General features: G+C 35.6%; 1 protein-coding gene across 17 annotated transcripts in view; it reads left to right on the top strand.

The window, feature by feature from the left end:
* Nucleotides 1–18,057, top strand: part of RUNDC3B (RUN domain containing 3B) — a 207,653-nt gene extending 189,596 nt beyond the window's left edge. For 12 of the 17 annotated variants that reach the window (XM_054237809.2, XM_078342951.1, XM_054237811.2 and 9 more), the window contains 2 exons: nt 6,260–6,381; nt 15,705–18,057. In XM_054237809.2, coding sequence (XP_054093784.1) covers nt 6,260–6,381; nt 15,705–15,850 — 268 coding nt within the window. In that variant the 3' untranslated portion in view covers nt 15,851–18,057. Of the gene's footprint in view, nt 1–6,259; nt 6,382–10,752; nt 10,823–15,704 lie in introns of all 17 variants that reach the window. The other 5 variants (XM_035253920.3, XM_078342947.1, XM_078342946.1 and 2 more) reach the window with 1 other exon arrangement.
* The last annotated feature ends 2,258 nt before the right edge of the window (nt 18,058–20,315 follow it).

Below are 20,315 nucleotides of genomic sequence, written 5' to 3'. Positions count from 1 at the left end.
GTAGCAGCGGATAATTGTGGTCTCAGAAAAGAAGGCAAGGAAACTTCCTGTTCATCTGTTTATCATGGATCTAGATTTATACTTCTTGACTCAGTTTTCCACCAGCTTAAGAAAGGATATCCTAGCATCATTCTTTAATCTAGCCTGTCCTCAGAGGTTGATACTGCTTTTGTATGGCACTGTTTCAAAACTGATATCCCCAAACAAAAAAGTATGCAGCAAGGGTGTTGTACAGAGATCACTTTACCTACAGTTTAAAGCCAGGACTGGTAGTAATCTCTGCTACTTACTTACTATGTAACACTGAGCAATACTTCCTCTCCTTACCCTTTTCTTTATGCACATGTAATACTGAGGATAATACATGTCTAACAGAATTATAAAGATCAAGTGAGGTAATAAATTGCTGGCACCTAATAGCTAGCTTCTCAGTAAATATTTATGAAGTCTTATGTTTCTACTCTAATGTAACCCTGTATCTTCCATGTTTGGAGCATGTATACCCACCTAACGTCTAAACTTTCTGAACCTTATGTAAAATTTAAATGACCAGCTCATCCCCAATTGTTCTCAATAAATAAACCCAATTGTCACATATAAAATGGAGGCTTTGGATTTTCAGAATAGAGTTCACCATAAAAATCATGTTTGAAACCAATCACAGCTTTTCATCAAGATCCAGTTTTTTGTCTCTTCGAACTTTTAAAAAAGTTTAATATATGAACTTTTATAGTTCAGACTCCTGAACTACCTGATCATGGATTCCTTTTGATTAGACCAATATCTTAAGTAAGTTCAACAGACATTTATTGAGAACCTACAAATTATGAAGGGGATGGCTAAAACCTCTTTAATAAGGAACATTAGCACTCTTGACAATCTGGAGAAAGAAACTGACCCTATAATTCATTACAGTTTTAATGACAGTAGATGATTTTTCCTAGTAAATATATGGGATGTCTATAGCTACTTTTCTAGGAACTCTGTCACTCCATTCAATCAGCTAACCAAAGACAATTTAAGAAGAGAGTGTTAAAAGAAAAACTTGAGACAAATTAAGTTATACAGAGTTTATTTGAGCAAATGATTCATGAATCAGCAACATTCAAAATCAGAAAAGGTTCAGAAAACTCTGCCCAGCAGTGGATGTAGCAAGCTTTTATAGGCCAAATAAAAGCAAAGCAGAGAATTTATCTGATTGGCTACGCTAAGCAAATACCTTATTTAGCATGGTGTGATTAGTTTGCTTTCTGTGATTAACTGAATCTCAGCTGTTTGTGATTAGCTGAAACCAGGCTGTTTGTTACCAAAAAAATCTCCTGAATTAGGCTTTGGTTTGTTTACTAAATTAGGTTGCAGTTTGTTACTAGGAACTCAGAGTAGAGGACAGCATTAGGCTAATGGCCTCCTGTTTGTTGAATTTAACAACATTGTGTTGTTTGATTTAATGAATTTGTTAGTCTCCTTAAATCAAGCTACTGAATAATTTGGTCATATTGTCACCTACTCATGGAAGGATCCCTCTCATAATTGAAGATCTTAAATTTATTTATCTTTACTGTTTATAAAATTTTAAAAATACAATTTTCAGTTTATTTATTGATTACTTAGACCCAGCAAGATTAGCTCTGCTGGATTGCATACATTTTCCTGTATTTCAAACATGATATGGGATGTCTGAAATATAGGTTTTTACAGTATGCCTATCATGCTTTAACAATTTAATATGATATGTAAAAATCTGCAATACTTTAACTGTAAAAGCCTGTTATGCTTTAATAATGTAACATAATAGTAAATATTGTAAGCATGACACTTACTGTAAAAATCAAACAATAAATAAGTGTATAAAACATGTTCCCTTAACACACACATATAGAATAATTATTTACTTATTTGTTTCCAATAAGTTCTGCTTTAATATCTATATCTATATCTATATCTATCTATATCTATATCTATATCTATCTATATATGTAAAGTCTCGGTCACAGCAGTTTGTTAAATAGTTCTGTTAGGTTATCTGTTACATAATCTTATTAGATTGTTGCCTAACTCACCCATTCTTACCCCAAAATATTAGATTCATTGTCATCATATTTTCTACTTAAGTATATTTAGTCTTTACAATTTATCATCGTTTTCCAATTTGGCCATCATTCATATCATATTGCAAAATTATTGAGAATCATGAGCTCTTATGTTCTTTCATGATCTATTTAGGCTTTTAATTGTTTATAATGACTTTCACTTCATATGTATTCACAGTTCTCCTTCCCATTTATGTCTTTCAAATATTTTTGGAGTAGGAGTCCCTAGCTGCAGAAATATTTTACAATTTGTAAACTGGGCATTGACCTAATTCACATATGCACTTCCTTGTTAGGCTTTCCTTGCATCCTTCTGTTGATTTTAATAAATTAAGAAAATGTAGATATTTTCTTATAGCAAATGATTATTTTGTTCCTTAGACATATTTCTGTGAAAACAGAGAACAAAAAGTGTATCTTTGTCTTGATATACATTCATGTGCTTCTGTGTATATAACATACATATATTTGTTTTTATTTTCTACATGTGGATAATGCTTATCTCCTATGTATCACACTCTCTGTTGCCCAGTGACTACCAGATAATGTAAATTATTATTGACCTTAACAATACTAGGAAAATGGGTCAAATGCATAGATAAACCATTTATTACTTCTGATTATTGATATAAAGTATAAGATTGTAGAAAATTTATTAACAAGTAAATTCAGAACTATTTCTGAATTTCCTTTTGATTTGCTTTGTTATCCAGTCTCATGTATACATGTTTATATTTGAGCTTTAAAAATGTTAAAATCGATGTTGAATTTAGTAGATTTTCCCAAACACCTATGACATTATTCCTACAAGCTTAATTTAAATTATATTTAAAAATGGCCAGGTGCAGTGGTTCACTTCTGTAATTCCAACACTTTGGAAGGCCAAGGAGGGTGGATCACTGAGATCCAGAATTTGAGACAAGCCTAACCAACTTGGTGAAACCACATCACTAATAACACAAAAATTAGCCGGGCATGGTGGGACACACCTGTAATCCCAGCTACTTGTGAGGCTGAGACAGGAGAATCGCTTGAACCTAGGAGGCAGAGGTTGCAGTAAACTGAGATCGTGCCATTGCATTTCAGCTTGGGCAACAGAGTGAGACTCCATCTCAAAATAAATAAAATAAATTACATTTAACAATGGAAAGGTAAAGACTAAACTACAAAGTTTTGTATAATTAGAATGCATGACTCTTACTGTCTTGGGTTCTTATTTTTATTTTTTTTTAGATGGAGTTTCGCTCTTGTTACCCAGGCGGGAGTGCAATGGCACGATCTCGGCTCACCGCAACCTCCGCCTCCTGGGTTCAGGCAATTCTCCTGCCTCAGCCTCTTGAGTAGCTGGGATTACAGGCACGCGCCACCATGCCCAGCTAATTTTTTGTATTTTTAGTAGAGATGAGGTTTGACCATGTTGACCAGGATGGTCTCGATCTCTTGGCCTCGTGATCCACCCGCCTCGGCCTCCCAAAGTGCTGGGATTACAGGCTTGAGCCACTGCGCCCGGCTCTTGGGTTCTTATTTTAATTAAGCTACTGATAAAAAATTATTTTCTGAGAAATAGTAATAGCTGTTAATTGGACTAATGGGTCTGGTGAATTACTTTTAGTCTTACTGTGTGATGTTGATGAGTCAAGGATTCTAAGATAGGGCTTAGTCATGGCCTTATAAAGACAGAGCTCTCATAGATCTTTTACCGCATGACAACAAAATGTCAGATCGAGCTGCCAGTCACATTGGAAATCAGGTAAAAATGGGGAAACCAAACCCATTTTTAGCCATTACTGAAATAACTGAATTTGTCTCCTTCTAGATAGTGGATTTGTGGTCATTTTCATGCAAAGAAGATATTGTAAGGTACAATTCTCAATATTTTACCAATGAGGTACTTAATTTTGGGTTGGAATTTTTGTTACTGCTTTAGAACATCATCTACCAAATTCTATTTCCATATTCATTTGCATTTGGTTAAGTTCTAAACTCAAGAATTGTTTACTAACTGTGACAAATTAAAGGGGAGAAAGACTCTAACACCACTTTGGATTCAGAAATATGGTATTCTAAAAAGAACCTCAGTAGGTTATGCAGAAAGCTCATGACGTGTTACTGTTGTCAGAAGCCGCTTCAGGTTTCTTCCCTCTTGGAGAGTCTTGGAGAGTATTGTAAAGGCGTACTGTCAGATTTTTAGTCCTTACAATATTTGGATGAATTCTATGTCTTTTTGCTTATGGGTATTTTATACTGTTTGTGAATATTTCTATAAATAATTTTTTAAATTTAGAAATATTACCAAGTTTTTGTGATTAAAAATCAGTGTCAGAAAGTCATCTTTAGCTATCATTCAAGTTAAAAAGTAAGCCTCCTACTTCCTGTGCACAGAAAAAATAATTTGGAAAGAAAATGTATTTATAACTGCTTTTTAAATTCCTATGTTCCTGCTTCCTTTTTTTTTTTTTTTTTTTAATGCACAAGCCAAGTGATCCACCACTAAGAGTCATACCAAAACATTTGGTATGACTGCTTTCTTCTCTAGCTAAAGAAATAAGATTTTAATGAAAATCAAGTGAAATTTTCTGTGATATGATTAAATAGTTTACATGATCTATCTCATTAAACAAGGCTATTCTTGGAGAAGGATTTTTAATTAAATAGGAAGCTATATATTTTCTTCCTGTGCTGTGGAGTAGATAGCATAGTAGTTAAGGAGAGAGAATTAGAGCCAGACTAACAGGTTTAAATCTAATCTTTTTGTGACCCAGTTTATTCTGCCATAAAGTGTAGATAGTAATAATTCTAGCTTCTTATGGTAGTTGTGAGGATGAAATAAGTTCATGTATATATATATGTAAACAAGTGCCTAGCATATAGTAAGTGCTATGTAAATATTAGAAATCATTTTTATTGCACATTACATAGCTCATATAAATGTTATCTGTTGTAATGGTCATAAGTTTCCTGAAATAGTATAATTTCCTGGTACTTAAAAAAATTATTTTAACTAAGGACTTTAATACTATGAACATGTAAAAGTCATATTATACGGTGAGAACACTTTATAAACTTTAAACTGTCAATCTGGTTTGTTATTCATTTACTAAAGCAAATTATTTTTCCCCTTTTCTCCCCATTTTGAATTGAGTCATGATTAACATAAAATGGGGACTAAACATAAGCATTCAGATAACATTTAATATACATATTTTTGAAAATCTTTAACTGTCTACATTTGTGTATATGAATAGAGAGAGCTGTGAAACAGATCATTTAAATTATATGTGCATTCCTATAAAAATTATTGTAAAATATATTTCTAGAAAATTAGATGGTGTTTGGCTATCTTGGGAGGTAGATATTGAGGCTGAAAAACATATGATTTCCCTAGACCACTTATATATGGAAATAATAATTTTCCTTATGTAAAATATAACACTAAAGATGCATTTATCTTTTGAGTTGGTTTTATCCTGAAGAACAAAATATGAGGAAAGGTTCATAATAAGCTTTTATTAACTTTCCATTTATAACTGAATTTATTATTAAATATACTTAACTTTGTATTAGCTTAATAGAAAATGGGCCTCAAAATAGCAACTAGATGAGAAGAGTTTAATCATCTTGATGTATATTAATACAAACAGGTATTTATTATCCAGCACTTTGTAAATTTCTTAATTCCAGGAATTTATAATAATAATTTATTTTTGTTGCTATATAATCTGTAATAACATCAAGGCCATCTGTAATAATGTCAAGCCACTGAAGAATTCTGAAGTGCTTAAGAGACACTAGGTCATTATTGTTATGCTAACTTTATATCTTCATTAAGAGCAATCTGAAGATTTTCTGTTCTTTGAAAATTGGTAATAACCATAAGTTCTCATTTCTTAACCATCTGTGTAATCAAAAATTGGTATGAGGATTATGTCTGACAAATTGTCTTTCTTTTCTGTTTTCCAATGGATTAAACACATATGCCATGAAAGAGGATAGAGGGAAGGTGTAATGTAGATTGCACTGAAGCCAAGAATATGAAGCAAAATTACTGGAAATACTGGGGAGAATTTTAACCAGAAATTTAACAAATTGCAAATGCCATTAGAGAACTGCTCAAGAAATTCTTTTTTTGTGAGAGGAAATTCAAGTAGTGTTTCTTCTTTGCTTTACAGGAAAAGTTATCAAAGTCTTGACCAGTTGTCAGCAGAAGTTAGTCTTTCTCAGACTTCTCTGGATCCGGGCCAGTTACAAGAAGGAGATGGAAAACAAGACACATTAAATTTAATGAGTGAAGGTAAGAAAACAAAAAATGATATCAAAATTATTCTTTTTCTATACCATCTATATTTTGGTTGCAGATGATTGCCTGAAAATAATATTGACATCTCTTTGAATCATGCTAGAAATTAAGCAGATATTATGGTTAAAAATGGTCTGCCTTTGTATCTTTCTCAGGATGGTGTGGCTAACCTTTTTAAAACGCTTATCTTTGTTACCTTCATTTACTCACTTCCTGTACTCTTTTTTTTAACCCCTGCCAATCAGACTTTGGTGTCTCTACCACTTTAATAAAAGGCCACATCAAGGCAATCGGCTATTAACAAACATATTGCAGAAAACTGCTAAAATAAGTTCTGTCTTACTTGATTAAACTTCTCAGCAGCTTTTGACACAGTTGACCGCTTCCTCATTCTTGAATCACTCATGGTACCTGGTTTATCAAGTATTTTAAAAAAACCTCAGGAACAAACATAAAAGTGATTTTTTCCTATTACTGCTTTCAGATGTGTAATATCAGAGCTTCTCTTCCCATTGGGTTGCATCTTTCCAACATCATTTGACCAATTCCCTAACTTTTTAGGCTAGTTTGAATTATATGGTCCCATTTCAATCTTTTATTTTTGTTATTATACTTTAAGTTCTGGGGTACATGTACAGAACAGGCAGGTTTGTTACATAGGTATACACGTGCCATGGGGGTTTGCTGCATCTATCACCCTGTCATCTGCATTAGGTATTTCTCCTAACACTATCCCTCCCCCAGTCCCCCCAACTCCCTGCTATCTCTCTCCCATCCCCCGACAGGCCCCAGTATGCAATGTTCCCCTCCTTGTGTCCAATGGTTTTCATTGTTAAATACCTACTTATGAGTGAGAACATGCGGTGTTTGGTTTTCTGTTCTTGTGTCAGTTTGCTGACAAAGATGGTTTCCAGCTTCATCTATGTCCCTGAAAAGGATATGAACTCATCCTCTTTTATGGCTGCATAGTATTTCATGGTGTATATGTATCACATTTTTTTCATCCAGTCTATCACTGATGGGCATTTGGGTTGGTTCCAAGTCTTTGCTATTGTGAGCTACTGTATGTGCTGCAATAAACATACCTGTGCATGTGACTTTATAATAGAATGATCTATAATCCTTTGGATATATACCCAATAATGGGATTGTTGGGTCAAATGGTATTTCTATTTCTAGTTCTAGATTCTTGAGGAATCACCACACTGTCTTCCACAATGGTTGAATTAATTTATATTCCCACCAGCAGTGTAAAAGCATTCCTATTTCTCCACATCCTCTCCAGCATCTGTTGTCTCTTGACTTTTTAATGATCACCACTCTAACTGGCATGAGATGGTATCTCAATGTGGTTTTTGACTTGCATTTCTTTAATGACCAGTGATGATGAGCTTTCTTCATATGTTTATATATTAATTGGCTGCATAAATGTCTTCTTTTGAGAAGTGTCTGTTCATATCCTTTGCCTACTTTTTGATGGGGTTGTTTTCTTGTAAATTTGTTAGGGTTCCTTGTAGTTTCTAGATATTAGCCCTTTGTCAGATGGGTAGATTGCAAAAATGTTTTCCCATTCTGTTGGTTGCCAGTTCATTCTAATGATAGTTTCTTTTGCTGTGCAGAAGCCCTTTAGTTTAATTAGATCCCATTCGTCTATTTTGCTTTTGTTGCCATTGCTTTTGGTATTTTAGTGATGAAGTCTTTGCCCATGCCTACAACCTGAATGGTAGTGCATAGGTTTTCTTTTAGGGTTTTTGTAGTGCTAAGTCTTACATTTAAATCTTTAATCCATCTTGAGTTTATTTTTGTATAGGTGTAAGGAAGGGATCCAGTTTTAGCTTTCTGTATATGGCTAGCCCGTTTCCCAACATTATTTATTAAATAAGGAATCCTTTCCCCATTGCTTGTTTTTATCAAGTTTGTCAAAGATCAGATAGTTGTAGATGTGTGGCATTATTTCTGAGGCCTCTATTCTGTTCCATTCGTTTATAGCTCATTTTGGGACCAGTACCAGACTGTTTTGATTACTGTTGCCTTGTAGTATAGTTTGAAGTCAGGTAGCATGATGCTTCCAGCTTGGTTTTTTTTTTTTTTTTTTTTTTTGCTTAGAATTGTCTTGGCTATGCGGGCGATTTTTTTGGTTGCATGTGAAATTTAAGGTGGTTTTTTTCAAATTCTGTGAAGAAAGTCAGTGGTAACTTGGTGGGGATAGCATTGAATCTAAAAATTACTTTGGCTAGTATGGCCATTTTCAAGATACTGATTTTTCGTAATTTGAGCATTTGATGTTTTCCCATCTGTTTGTGTCCCCTCTTATTTCCTTGAGCAGAGGTGTCTAGTTCTCCTTGAAGAGATCCTTCACATCCCTCGTTAGTTCTATTCCTATTTTATTCTCATTGTAGCAATTGTTAATGGGAGTTCACTCATGATTTGGCTCTGTGTTATTAGCATATAGGAATGCTTGTGATTTTTGCAGTGATTTTGTATCCTGAGACTTTGCTGAAGTTGCTTATCAGCTTAAGGAGATTTGGGACTGAGACGATGGGGGTCTTCCAAATATACAATCATGTTGTCTGCAAATAAAGACAATTTGACTTCACTTTTCCAAATTGAATACTCTTTATTTCGTTTTCTTGCCTGATTGCCCTGGACAGAACTTCCAATACTATGTTGAATAGGAGTGGTGAAACAGCGTGTTTTTGTCTTGTGCCAGTTTTCAAAGGGAATACTTCCAGTTTTTGTCCATTCAGTATAATATTGGCTGCGGGTTTGTCACAAATAGCTCTTATTATTTTGAGATACATGCCATCAATACCTAGATTATTGAGAGTTTTTGCATAAAGGGCTGTTGAATTTTGTTGAAGGCCTTCTCTGTATCTATTGAGACAATCGTGGTTTTTGTCTTTGGTTCTGTTTATGTGATGGATTACATTTATTGATTTGCGGATGTTGAACCGGCCTTGCAGATCCCTTGAAGGTGACTTGATCCTGATGGATAAGCTTTTTGATGTGCTGTTGGATTTGGTTTGCCAGCATTTTATTGAGATTTTTGCATCAGTGTTCATCATGGATACTGGCCTGAAATTTTCTTTTTTTAGTTGTGTCTCTGCCAGGTTTTGGTATCAGGATGATGCTGGTCTCATAAAATGAGTTAGGGAGGATTCCCTCTTTTTCTATTGTTTGGAATAGTTTCAGAAGGAATGGTACCAGCTCCTTTTATACCTCTGGTAGAATTCAGCTGTGACATTGTCTGGCCCTGGACTTTTTCTGGTTCGTAGGCTATTAATTGCTGCCTCAATTTCAGACCTTGTTATTGGTCTATTCAGGGATTTGACTTATTCCTGGTTTAGTCTTGGGAAGGTGTAAGTGTCCAGGAATTTATCCATTTCTTCTATATTTTGTGGTTTATTTGCATAGAGGTGTTTATAGTATTCTGTGACGGTAATTTGTATTTCTGTGGGATTGGTGGTGATATCCCCTATTTGATTCTTCTCTCTTTTCTTAGTAGTCTGGCTAGTGGTCTATTTTGTTGATCTTTTCAAAAAACCAGCTCCTAGATTCATTGATTTTTTTTGAAGGGTTTTTTTTGTGTGTGTGTCTATCTCCTACCATTCTGCTCTGATCTTAGTTATTTCTTGTCTTCTGCTGGCTTTTGAATTTGTTTGTTCTTGCTCCTCTATTCTTTTAATTGTGATGTTAGGGTGTCAGTTTTAGATCTTTCCTCCTTTTTCTTGTGGGCACTTAGTGCTATAAATTTCCCTCTACTCACTGCTTTACATGTGTCCGAGATTCTGGTACATTGTGTCTTCATTCTCATTGGTTTCTAAGAACATCTTTATTTCTGCCTTCGTTTCATTATTTATCCAGTAATCATTCAGGAACAGGTCATTCAGTGAAGTTGTGCAGTTCTGAGTGAGTTTCTTAATCCTGAGTTCTTATTGGATTGTACTGTGGTCTGAGAGACTGTTTCTTATGAATTCTGTTCTTTTGCATTTGCTGAGGAGTGTTTTACTTCCAATTATGTGGTCAATTTCAGAATAAGTGCAATGCAGTGCTGAGAAAAAATGGATATTCTGTGGATTTGGGGTGGAGAGTTCTATAGATGTCTATTAGTTCCGCTTGGTCCAGATATGAGTTCAAGTCCTGAATATCCTTGTTAATTTTCTGCCTTGATCTGTCTAATACTGACAATGGGGTGTTAAAGTCTCCCTCTATTATTGTGTGGAAGTCTAAGTCTCTTTATAGGTCTCCAAGAACTTCTTTATGAATCTGGGTGCTCCTGTATTGGGTGCAGTTTCTAAGACACAACCTATTTGTTTTAAAACTTCAGACATTTATTCAAAGCTCTTTTCTTTCTCTCTGTCATAGGTTCACAGCTCTTTTCTTTCTCTCCATCAAAGCTGTTACTCCAGCACTTTGGATTGGATGAGTATCACTGGTATGATCTGATTCTCAATGTTTTGTCTTTCTTTCTTTTCTCCCAGTTTACCACTTCAGGTGTATGTGAGAGATAGGGGAAGAAAAATAATCCCCTACCCCAGGGGAACTTGCATTCCCTTAAGCCCCTAATTTTTGCCCTGCCTTCTCTCTTGCAATAAATATTGACACTATAGCCATTATCCTAGATTCTACTCTTTCTCCTTACAATTACAGTCAATTTATAAACAAGTCCTGTCAGCTCCCATATAAAACATGCTATATACATTGACTCGTTATCTTCTCCATTACTACAGCCTTAGTCTCTGCCACTTGGAGCAAGCTGCTTGCCCCCTCACAGTCCATTCTCCACATAGTAATAAGTGACCTATAAACTCTAAAATCAGAAAATATTATAAGCCTGTTTAAAACTCTCCAATGTCTTTCAATGGCAATTAGAATAAAATCTAAACTGCTTTTCCTAGCCTCCTACATGATCTTGTTCTTGCCAGTGTCTGCCTGATTTCATACCATTCTTTTCCTTGTTCTGTGTACCAGAGCAAACACCTCCTAGATGTTTCTTCAGGTTAGTTCCTACCTTGACTCTCTTTGCACTTGCATTTTCCTTCTTTCTTAAGACCGCTGCTTGATAGACTCTCTTCAAATGTCATCTTTCTAAAGAAGCTTTCACTGCCATACCATAAACAGCCACCCCCTTCCCCATCTCTGTCTCTGCCCCCCCACCCATCCCAGGCATGCTCTATCATATGGCTATGTATTGATTATGATTCTTGTCTGTAAACCCCCTCTGAAATATAAGGTTCATGAGTTTAAAAATCTTATCCATCATTTTCACCAGTGTATGACTAGAGTCTAACACATAATAAACAACATATTAAACATTTATTGATAGAGTGACCATATAATGAATGAGTGTCATAGGATGTGAGGAATAAAGTAGAAATTCAGTTATCCAGAAGGTGCAGGCACTGTAAATATTGTGTTGAACTGAATTTTCTGCTTTAAGTTGGAAATGTTTTAAAGGGGTCTTGACCCTATCCAGTTTGTCCATCTGTGTCTTTCTACCGGGGCATCAGCCCATTTACATTTAATATTAATATTGTTATGTGTGAATCTGATCCTGCCTTTATGATGCTAGTTGGTTGTTTTTCCTGTTAGTTGATGTAGTTTCTTCGTAGCGTTGATGGTCTTTACAATTTGGTATGTTTTTGAAGTGTCTGATACTGGTTGTTCCTTTCCATGTGTAGTGCTTCCTTCTGGAGCTCTTATAAAGCAGGCCTGATGGTGACAAAAATCTCTCAGCAGTTGCTTGTCCATACAGGATTTTACTTCTCCTTTGCTTATGAAGTTTAGTTTGGCTGGATATGAAATCCTGGGTTGAAAATCCTTTTCTTTAAAGATGTTGAATATTGGCCCCCACTTTCTTCTGGCTTGTATAGTTTCTGTCAAGAAATCCGCTGATAGTCTGATGGGATTCCCTTTGTGGGTAACCCACCCTTTCTCTCTGGCTGCCTTTAACATTTTTCCTTCATTTCAACCCTGGTGAATCTTACAGTTATGTATCTGGGGTTGCTCTTCTTGAGGTGCTGTTCTCTGTATTTCCTTAATTTGAATGTTGGCCTGACTTTCTAGGTTGGGGAAATTCACCTGGATGTTTTCAAACTTGGTTTCATTCTCCCTATCACTTTTAGGTACACTGATCAAACATGGATTTGATGTTTTCAAATAATCCATATTTCTTGGAGGCTTTCTTCTCATTTTTTTTTCACTTTTTTCTGTAATTTTGTCTTCTCATTTTATTTCAATAAGTTGATCTTCAGTCTCTGATAGCCTTTCTTCCACTTGATTGATTTGGCTATTGAAATTTGTGTATGCTCTGTGAAGTTCTCCGGCTGGTGTTTCAGCTCCATCAGGTCATTTATGTTCTTCTCTACAATGGTTATTCTAGTTAGCATTTCTCTAACCCTTTTTTCAAGGTTCTTAGCTTCCTTGAATTGGGTTAGAACATGCTCCTTTAGCTCAGAGAAGTTTGTTATTACCCACCTTCTGAAACCTGCTTCTGTCAATTCATCAAAGTCATTCTGTGTCAGGTTTTGTTCCCTTGCTGCTGAAGAGTTGTGATTCCTTGGACAAGAGGCATTCTGGTTTTTGGAATTTCAGCCTTTTTGTGCTGGCTTCTTCCCATCTTCATGGATTTATCTACCTTTGGTCTTTGAAGTTGCTGATGATTTGATGGGGTCTCTGAGTGGATGTCCCTTCTGTTGATGTTGAAACTCTTAGTTTTCCTTCTAACAGGCCCCTCTGCTGAACTTCTGCTGGAGTTTGTGGAGGTCCACTCCAGACCCTGCTAGCCTGGGAATCACCAGCAGGGACTGCAGAACAGCACAGATTGCTGCCTGTTACATCCCAGAAGGGTACATACCACATGACAGCCAGAGCTCTCCTGTGTGAGGTGTCAGCCCATTCTGGGAGGTGTCTCCTAGTCAGGATACACAGGGTTCAGGGAGCCACTTGAGGAGGCAGTCTGACTTTTATCAGAGCTCAAATGCTGTTCTGGGAAATCTGCTGCTCTATTCAGAGCTACCAGACAGGGATATTTAAGTCTACTGAAGCTGTGTCCACTACTGCTCCGTTTCCCAGGTTCTCTGTCCCAGGAAGGTGGGGGCCTTATTTGTAAGTCTCTGATGGGCTGCTGCCTTTTTTCAGAGATGCCCTGCCTGGTGAGGAGGAAGTCTGGTGACACAGTCTGCCTGCAGAGACCTTGCTAAGCTGCAATGGCTTCACCTTGTTCAAATATCCTGGTGACTGTTTGCACAGGCGAGGTTAAAACCGCCTACTCAACCCTCAGCAATGGCAGATGCCTCTCCCTGCACTGAGCTTGAACATCCCAGGTCAAGCTCAGACTGCTGTAGTGGCTGCAAGAATTTCAAGCCAGTGGATCTTAGCTCACTGGTCTTCATGGGGTGGGACTCACTAAGCCAGTTGACTTGGTTCCCTGGCTTCAGCCCCTTTTTGCAGGGGAGTGTATGGTTCTGTCTTGCTGGTGTTCCAGGCACCACTGGGGTATGGGGGGAAAAAAAACTGCTGCCTGTGGCTAGCTCAGTGTCTACCCAAATGGCTGCCCAATTTTGTCCTGGAAACCTGGGCCCTGGTGTTACAGGCACTGGAGGAAATCTCCTGGTCTACAGGTTGTGACGACTGTGGGAAAAGTGTAGTATCTGGGCCAGAGTGTCATGAACAGTCCCTAATGGCTTCCCTTGGTGAGGAGAGGGAGTTACCCAACCCCCTGTGCTTCCCAGGTGAAGCAATGCCCCATCCTGCTTCTGCTTGCCCTCCTTGGGCTGCTCCCACTGTCTAACCAGTCCCAATGAGATGAACCAGGTACCTCAGTTGGAAATGTGGAGATCACCTGCCATCTGCGTTGCTCTTGCTGGGAGCTGCACACTGGAGCTGTTCCTATTCCACCATTTTGCCAGAAATCAGCAGCACATTTTTAAAAAAAGATTCAACGTCAATAATTAAGTAGAAATTTGAAGAAACTATCCATAACAGTTGAGTCCCTGGGGCTTTTAACAAAAACTCCACAGAGCTGATTTTGGCCTGAAATGATTCTCTAAGCTTAAACATAAAAAGGATACTTAAACGTATGAACCTTTTGATACTAACGTAATGTGATAAACAAAAAATCTGAATATAACAACTACTGTTCCATATCTTTTTCTAATGCCATTTTATGTTCCTGTATTTAACTGGTCAAAAAAAACCTGTGAAGTTAAGTAGCATAGCCTGTCATCTTCTGGTATCTGTTCATATTTCTAAGAAAAGAAACAGGCTCAGAGAAGATGCCTTGCCCATGGTCACACATTTAAAAAGAATACAGGAGCTATCTTGAGTCCAAATGCAGTTCCACTGAATCATCATTTATTATGTAGGTATTTGACGAACATCTACTGTGTCCTAGGCACTGGGAATATAATAAACACCACAAAGTCCATATCCTTTCTCATAGAGTTTACAGTCTAATAAAGGGAGGAGTAGCCCCACAATTATACAATATGTTAAGGTGGGATAAGGACAAAGGACTATGGGAACACTTCACAGGGGCTGTTTAAAACAGTATGTAATATTCAGAAACATCTGGTATTTGGCTCAGCTTAACTTCTCTAACTGTGTAAAGCCTAAGTTTTCCATCTTCTTTGGAAACCTTCTAATTTTTCAGAGACCTTAGCCTTTCATAGCCCCAATCCAGCCACATAGCCAGTTGTAGCACACTGGATGTTGAAACCTACCCAGTTTTGGAAAGAACTTGTTTTACCTCAGCCATGGAAACAGGCATACTTATTCCTCCTTCATGGGTCTACTGAAGTTCAACACTTAACATTAGGTTCTTGATGCATAGTAGATACTGAATAAGTGTTTAATAAATGAATAGTCTCCCAAAATCAAGACTTCCTATTGAGTCGGGACACTTTACCTCCCAACCAGCTTTGACCTTCTTCTAATGTACTGCTGTAACAAAATATGGATTTCCTGGTTATTTCTGTGGCCTGGGACTGTTAACTGTTAAATTTAGTTTAGATTTTTATTATCCTTTACTAACTAGACATGACCATGTTCTCCAAAAAGGTACATATTTTATTTTTGCTTTAAACGTGGTATCTCAAACTTCCATATCTAGAACTTTTATGAGCAGCACAAATAATCAAAATTTGTAATGCTTTTTAAGGGTGATGTTGAAACTACCAAAAGGGCAAACATATCTTTAATAATTGCATATATTTGCAATATCTTGTAAGCTATGGAAGTTTCTAATGGTTTTAGTATCTTATTTGTATCATTCCTGAAGGGCATTTAGTTATTTGCTATTTAATTCTAATTTTCAGGTAAAGAAGACACTCCCTCGTTACTTGGCCTCTGTGGATCTCTAACATCAGTGGCAAGTTACAAGTCTCTAACAAGTTTAAAATCTAATGACTACCTTGCAAGTCCTACAACAGAGATGACAAGTCCAGGGCTAACTCCAACCTGAAAACTTTTATGTAAAAGCCAGAAAATTTTATGTTGTAAACGTTTAATTTACGTTTGACTGCTGGGAAGACCTTTGAAATTTTATATTATTCTGGTACATGTCCGAAATTCTATTGCCTTAGAAAGAATCCACTCCAGGTAAGATTCTGAGTGAAAAACAGAATGATCCTGTCATTTTTCATTTTTAAAATTCTTATATTTGTCATTGAGGAAGTTCAAAAAGGAATAGGATTAAAAAGAAAAACTTTCAAAGATCCACCAAATAGTTCATAGCAAATTGTACATATTTATTGTTCAGCTGATTTTTATATATTTAAATATACCTTAGTGGCCAGAGACTGAGTTTAGGGTTTTATTCCAGAGACTTAAGCTAAGTATTTTTTCACTTTTTCATATTTAAAACTGTTAATTTCATTTTTTCATTAATTTCCTCCTAAGTTCTGTGCTTTACATGCCTGTTTTTAATATCAGAGGAAGGTTCTCAGCTGCATTCTCATAATGGCTTATTCAGTTTTTCTTTAATAGTTATAATTTGGTATCAACTTAACATTCCACTTAACATTTTATAAACTCCATAGGAATGTGTCTGTTTTGGTAGTTATTGACTTAATTTGTTAGTGCTGTAAGAAAAATTTTACAGCATTTTGTGCCATTTTGGTAAAATGAATATATTCTGTTTTCCAAGATTTTCTTAAAAGACTATCAATTTTAAAATATAGTCAAATAGGTCTCAAAAGCCAGAAAAATTTGATAATGTAGAACAAATGTTGAAAAAGTGTTTTGTCAGGAAAGAGTTCAAACTTAGTTAAAGATTTGGGAAGTTTTTAAACAAGGATTAGTAGGGTGGTTATCATAATAAATGTATGTCTAATAGTCATTGATGGTTTTTTTTCCTCTGTGTGCAACAATGATATGGCCTCTGTCATTAATCACACCATAATCTCATTTTAAAATATTTTAATGTTAAAGAAAATCCCCACACTTCTATAGGTAAAATTAGTTTTTAAAAGTTGTAATTTTTTTTTTGAAACAGCTACATTGATCCCTAAAAATTCCACCATGCTGAAAATGTATGCCATGTATTTTCTATAGTAATATGAGGAAAACATGATTAGCTGTGCCAAAGAAATTTTATACATTGTTTACATGAAGAGGCTTCAGTACTTATTAGGGACTTCATATGGTATTTTTGTTTATTGTTGTTATTGAGAAGAGTCAAGAAGAGCTGAGCTGACGACACTCATTCTTTGTATTAGAAATGTAGGAGTGTGGTGGTTTTCTGCAATCTTTAGGGGCTTAATCTCATAATTTGGAATTTAAGATAATAAATAGTAACAAAGCAAGTCTTATATGTAAGACAGTCAAACAATGTTGCTTCAGGGACAAAGGCCTGGAATTCATTAAAATAAGTTATCTTAGATGTGCCAGAACATATTCAGAGCTTTCTTCCTTTAGCTTAAAGCTTCAATACTTGTAGAAATGCAAATATTCTTGAGAAATTATACATTTTTGTTCTCAGTTTCTCAATTCTGTACACCTGATTGGGAATGAAGTATCCAAAGCAGTTTTTCATCAGCATGGGGGATGGAAAGAAGGTATAATATGAGAAGAATGGAAACTCTGGGAGAAGGGAATAAGTAAATGGATAAGGAGAAATTTGAAAATTTTAGGCTGGACTTAAGCACTACTGCTGCTTTCCTATGAACTATCAATCAGTATGTTTAAATGCTTTATCATTCATGGTCCACTCTCAACTGACATTTATTCTTTAGTAATTAAAAAATGGCTTTTTTCCCATACACTTTTATAATGTACAAGGAAATTCAAGATTCCATAATTGTAAAATTTTTCAGATTTGTCTAATGTATAATTTGTGCATCTTAACATGCTGCTAAATGCAGATTTAGAAATTATATCTGAGGATCATGACAACTTTTCCTCCTTTCTTGGAGCTCTTGTTATAAAATTCATCTGCTGTTGTTATGAAATCAGGTTTCTACAGAGTTCATATCACACTAAAGGTAGTTTGTTACTGTTTGCATGAGAAAACAATGTATGTCTCAATCTTTTAATTTTAGGTGGTAGTGTTTATTGTCCACCCTCCTCCTTGCCCCCAAAAGAATGCTGAATTGTATGCCAATATTTCCATGTGTAGTCTGTTTCTTCGAAGCGTGCTAATTGCATGTATATTAAAAATTTTGTACTATGCATTGGTGGTCTTATTTTGCTTGACAAAAAGTTACCTGATTTAACTTGCATACTGAACTTTTGTTTCAGCAAATGTGGTAAATATATATTATTTCACACCTAAAATACTAACATGAAAATGGAATGGAAGAAATCCTTATTTCAACTCACATCAAATTAAATATCCTATTTTTAAAAAGTAAAATGATATGTTTTAGATTACACAGCATCTATTGAACCAGCACAGTGCAGTAGTGGTTCTGGTAGTGTTACTGATTTAATTATGAAATATAGTCATGTTTGTTTTCTCACCTGTAAGAATCACTATTTTCTTGGTACCTATGAGATGGCATCAGGATGAAGTCAGCATTAAGTGAAATCATATATAAAAAAGTTCTAAGGAGATAAATGCCAAATGTAGGTTACTACTAATTATGATTGGCAGACAAAGTATATCACCAGTTATATTGGATTTACATACAGTTTTTTTTTTCAGTCTTCTCAGAATTTATTATTGTCCAAGAGTAGCCACAGCCTGAGATTTTTTCTTCCAGATAATATAGTAATTATTTTTTAAGTTGTAGTAAAATGTACATAAACATTAATCATACCACTGTAAACATTTTTAACTGTAGTGGGTAACAGCATTAAGTACGTTCACAATGTTGTGTAATCATCACCACCATTCATCTTTAGAACTTCATCTTCCCAAACTGAAACTCTCTACCCATTAAATAACAACTTTCCATTCTCCTCTCCACTAAGCCCTTCATACAGTTTTTAAGTGGTTATAAATATGTCCCAAATTTACAACTTAGAAAACTGCTTTGTTTAAAGTTCCTATCATTAGATGAAATGTCCAGATTTTGCTCAGCTAACATACTGGATTACCGCTGAGGTGTCATAAGACTGCTTTCAACCTCAGGGCCTTTTTTTTAAGCGGTTCATTCTTCTCTTCTGAAAGCAGAGCAGCTTCAATTTAGTTTTAGCATTTGTCATTTTAACTGATTGATAGGAAAGGGAAGATAAAATGACCTCTTTTTCATGGCACATTTAAAAAGTATATTTTAATACAAACCAAAACTTTCAGATTTTAACATAGATCACCTTATCATAAGTCCCATTTTCCATACTGCTAGTTATCTTTCCAAAGCCCAAGTCTAACTGTTACAACTGGGCAAAAAAGTCTTTCCTAGGTTTCCCATGGCTTTCTTGTTTCTCCTTTAGTGCACAAGGGCCGGTGACTACATCTCCAATCTCATCTCTTACCACGTTCCCATTTATACACTTTGCTCAAGCCACATGGACTAAATTCCACTGCCTTATTGAGACTCCCATTTCCCTGCATGTTTCATAATTGGATTGCCTATCAGTCGAGCTCTTAGGTTTCCTGACCACTCCCCTTCTCTGACCCAGGCTGGATGAACAACTCCCCATGTTTCCCATGACTCACTATGCATGCTTCTGTCCATCAAAGCTCTGAAGCCTCCTGTAGCCAGTAACAACATCTGAAATGTCTTCTGATCTCCAGTGCTTTTTTTCATACTGCTTACTACATACAATGTACCAATACTGACAGATTAAAAAATAAAAGCAGTAATCTTTTTTATTTAAAAAGTTAATCTTAGAAGAAAATTAAGGGGTACAATAAACTTTTCCACATCCCAAAAACTTGTGCCCAAGACAAAAGAGGGAAGAATTTATTTTTAAGTTCAGGGGTACATGTGCAGGTTTGTATATAGGTAAACTTGTGTCATTTATTGTACAGATTATTTCACCCAGGTATTAAGCCTAGTACTTATTAGTTATCGTTCCTGATCCTCTCCCTCATCCCACCCTCCACCCTTTGATAGACCCCAGTACATGTTGTTCCAAGAGAGTAATATTTAAAAATCATATGCAGTTAAATAAGCATAGTGAATACTTTTTCTAGAAAATTTACCTTTTTGAAAATGTCAAACATGTACTACATTAAAGGTTGCAACCATTGAATATTGGAAATTAAAGATGTTCCTTCTTAAAAATTTTAAGTTTAAGCAATTAAATGTTTATGTTAGAAAATGTAATAGAATAAAAATTCTTTTAGAAACATCACATCACCAAGAACACTGTTGTAGATCATGTTTGCAAATATTGCAATTTCTGCAACACATGTATTGGAAAGTCTGGACAGCCCATATGGCTGAGAGTTAAATTTGTATACTAATCAAGTATATGGAAAAGTATAATCAAGTATAAGTATGAAGTAAACCCCGGAAATATTCATCAGCCAATTATTT

This window comes from Callithrix jacchus, chromosome 11, assembly GCF_049354715.1.
Source record: "Callithrix jacchus isolate 240 chromosome 11, calJac240_pri, whole genome shotgun sequence".
In the NCBI taxonomy this organism is placed as follows: domain Eukaryota; kingdom Metazoa; phylum Chordata; class Mammalia; order Primates; family Cebidae; genus Callithrix; species Callithrix jacchus.
Note: the sequence above shows the minus strand (reverse complement) of the source record. Positions and strands in the feature narration are given on the sequence as shown.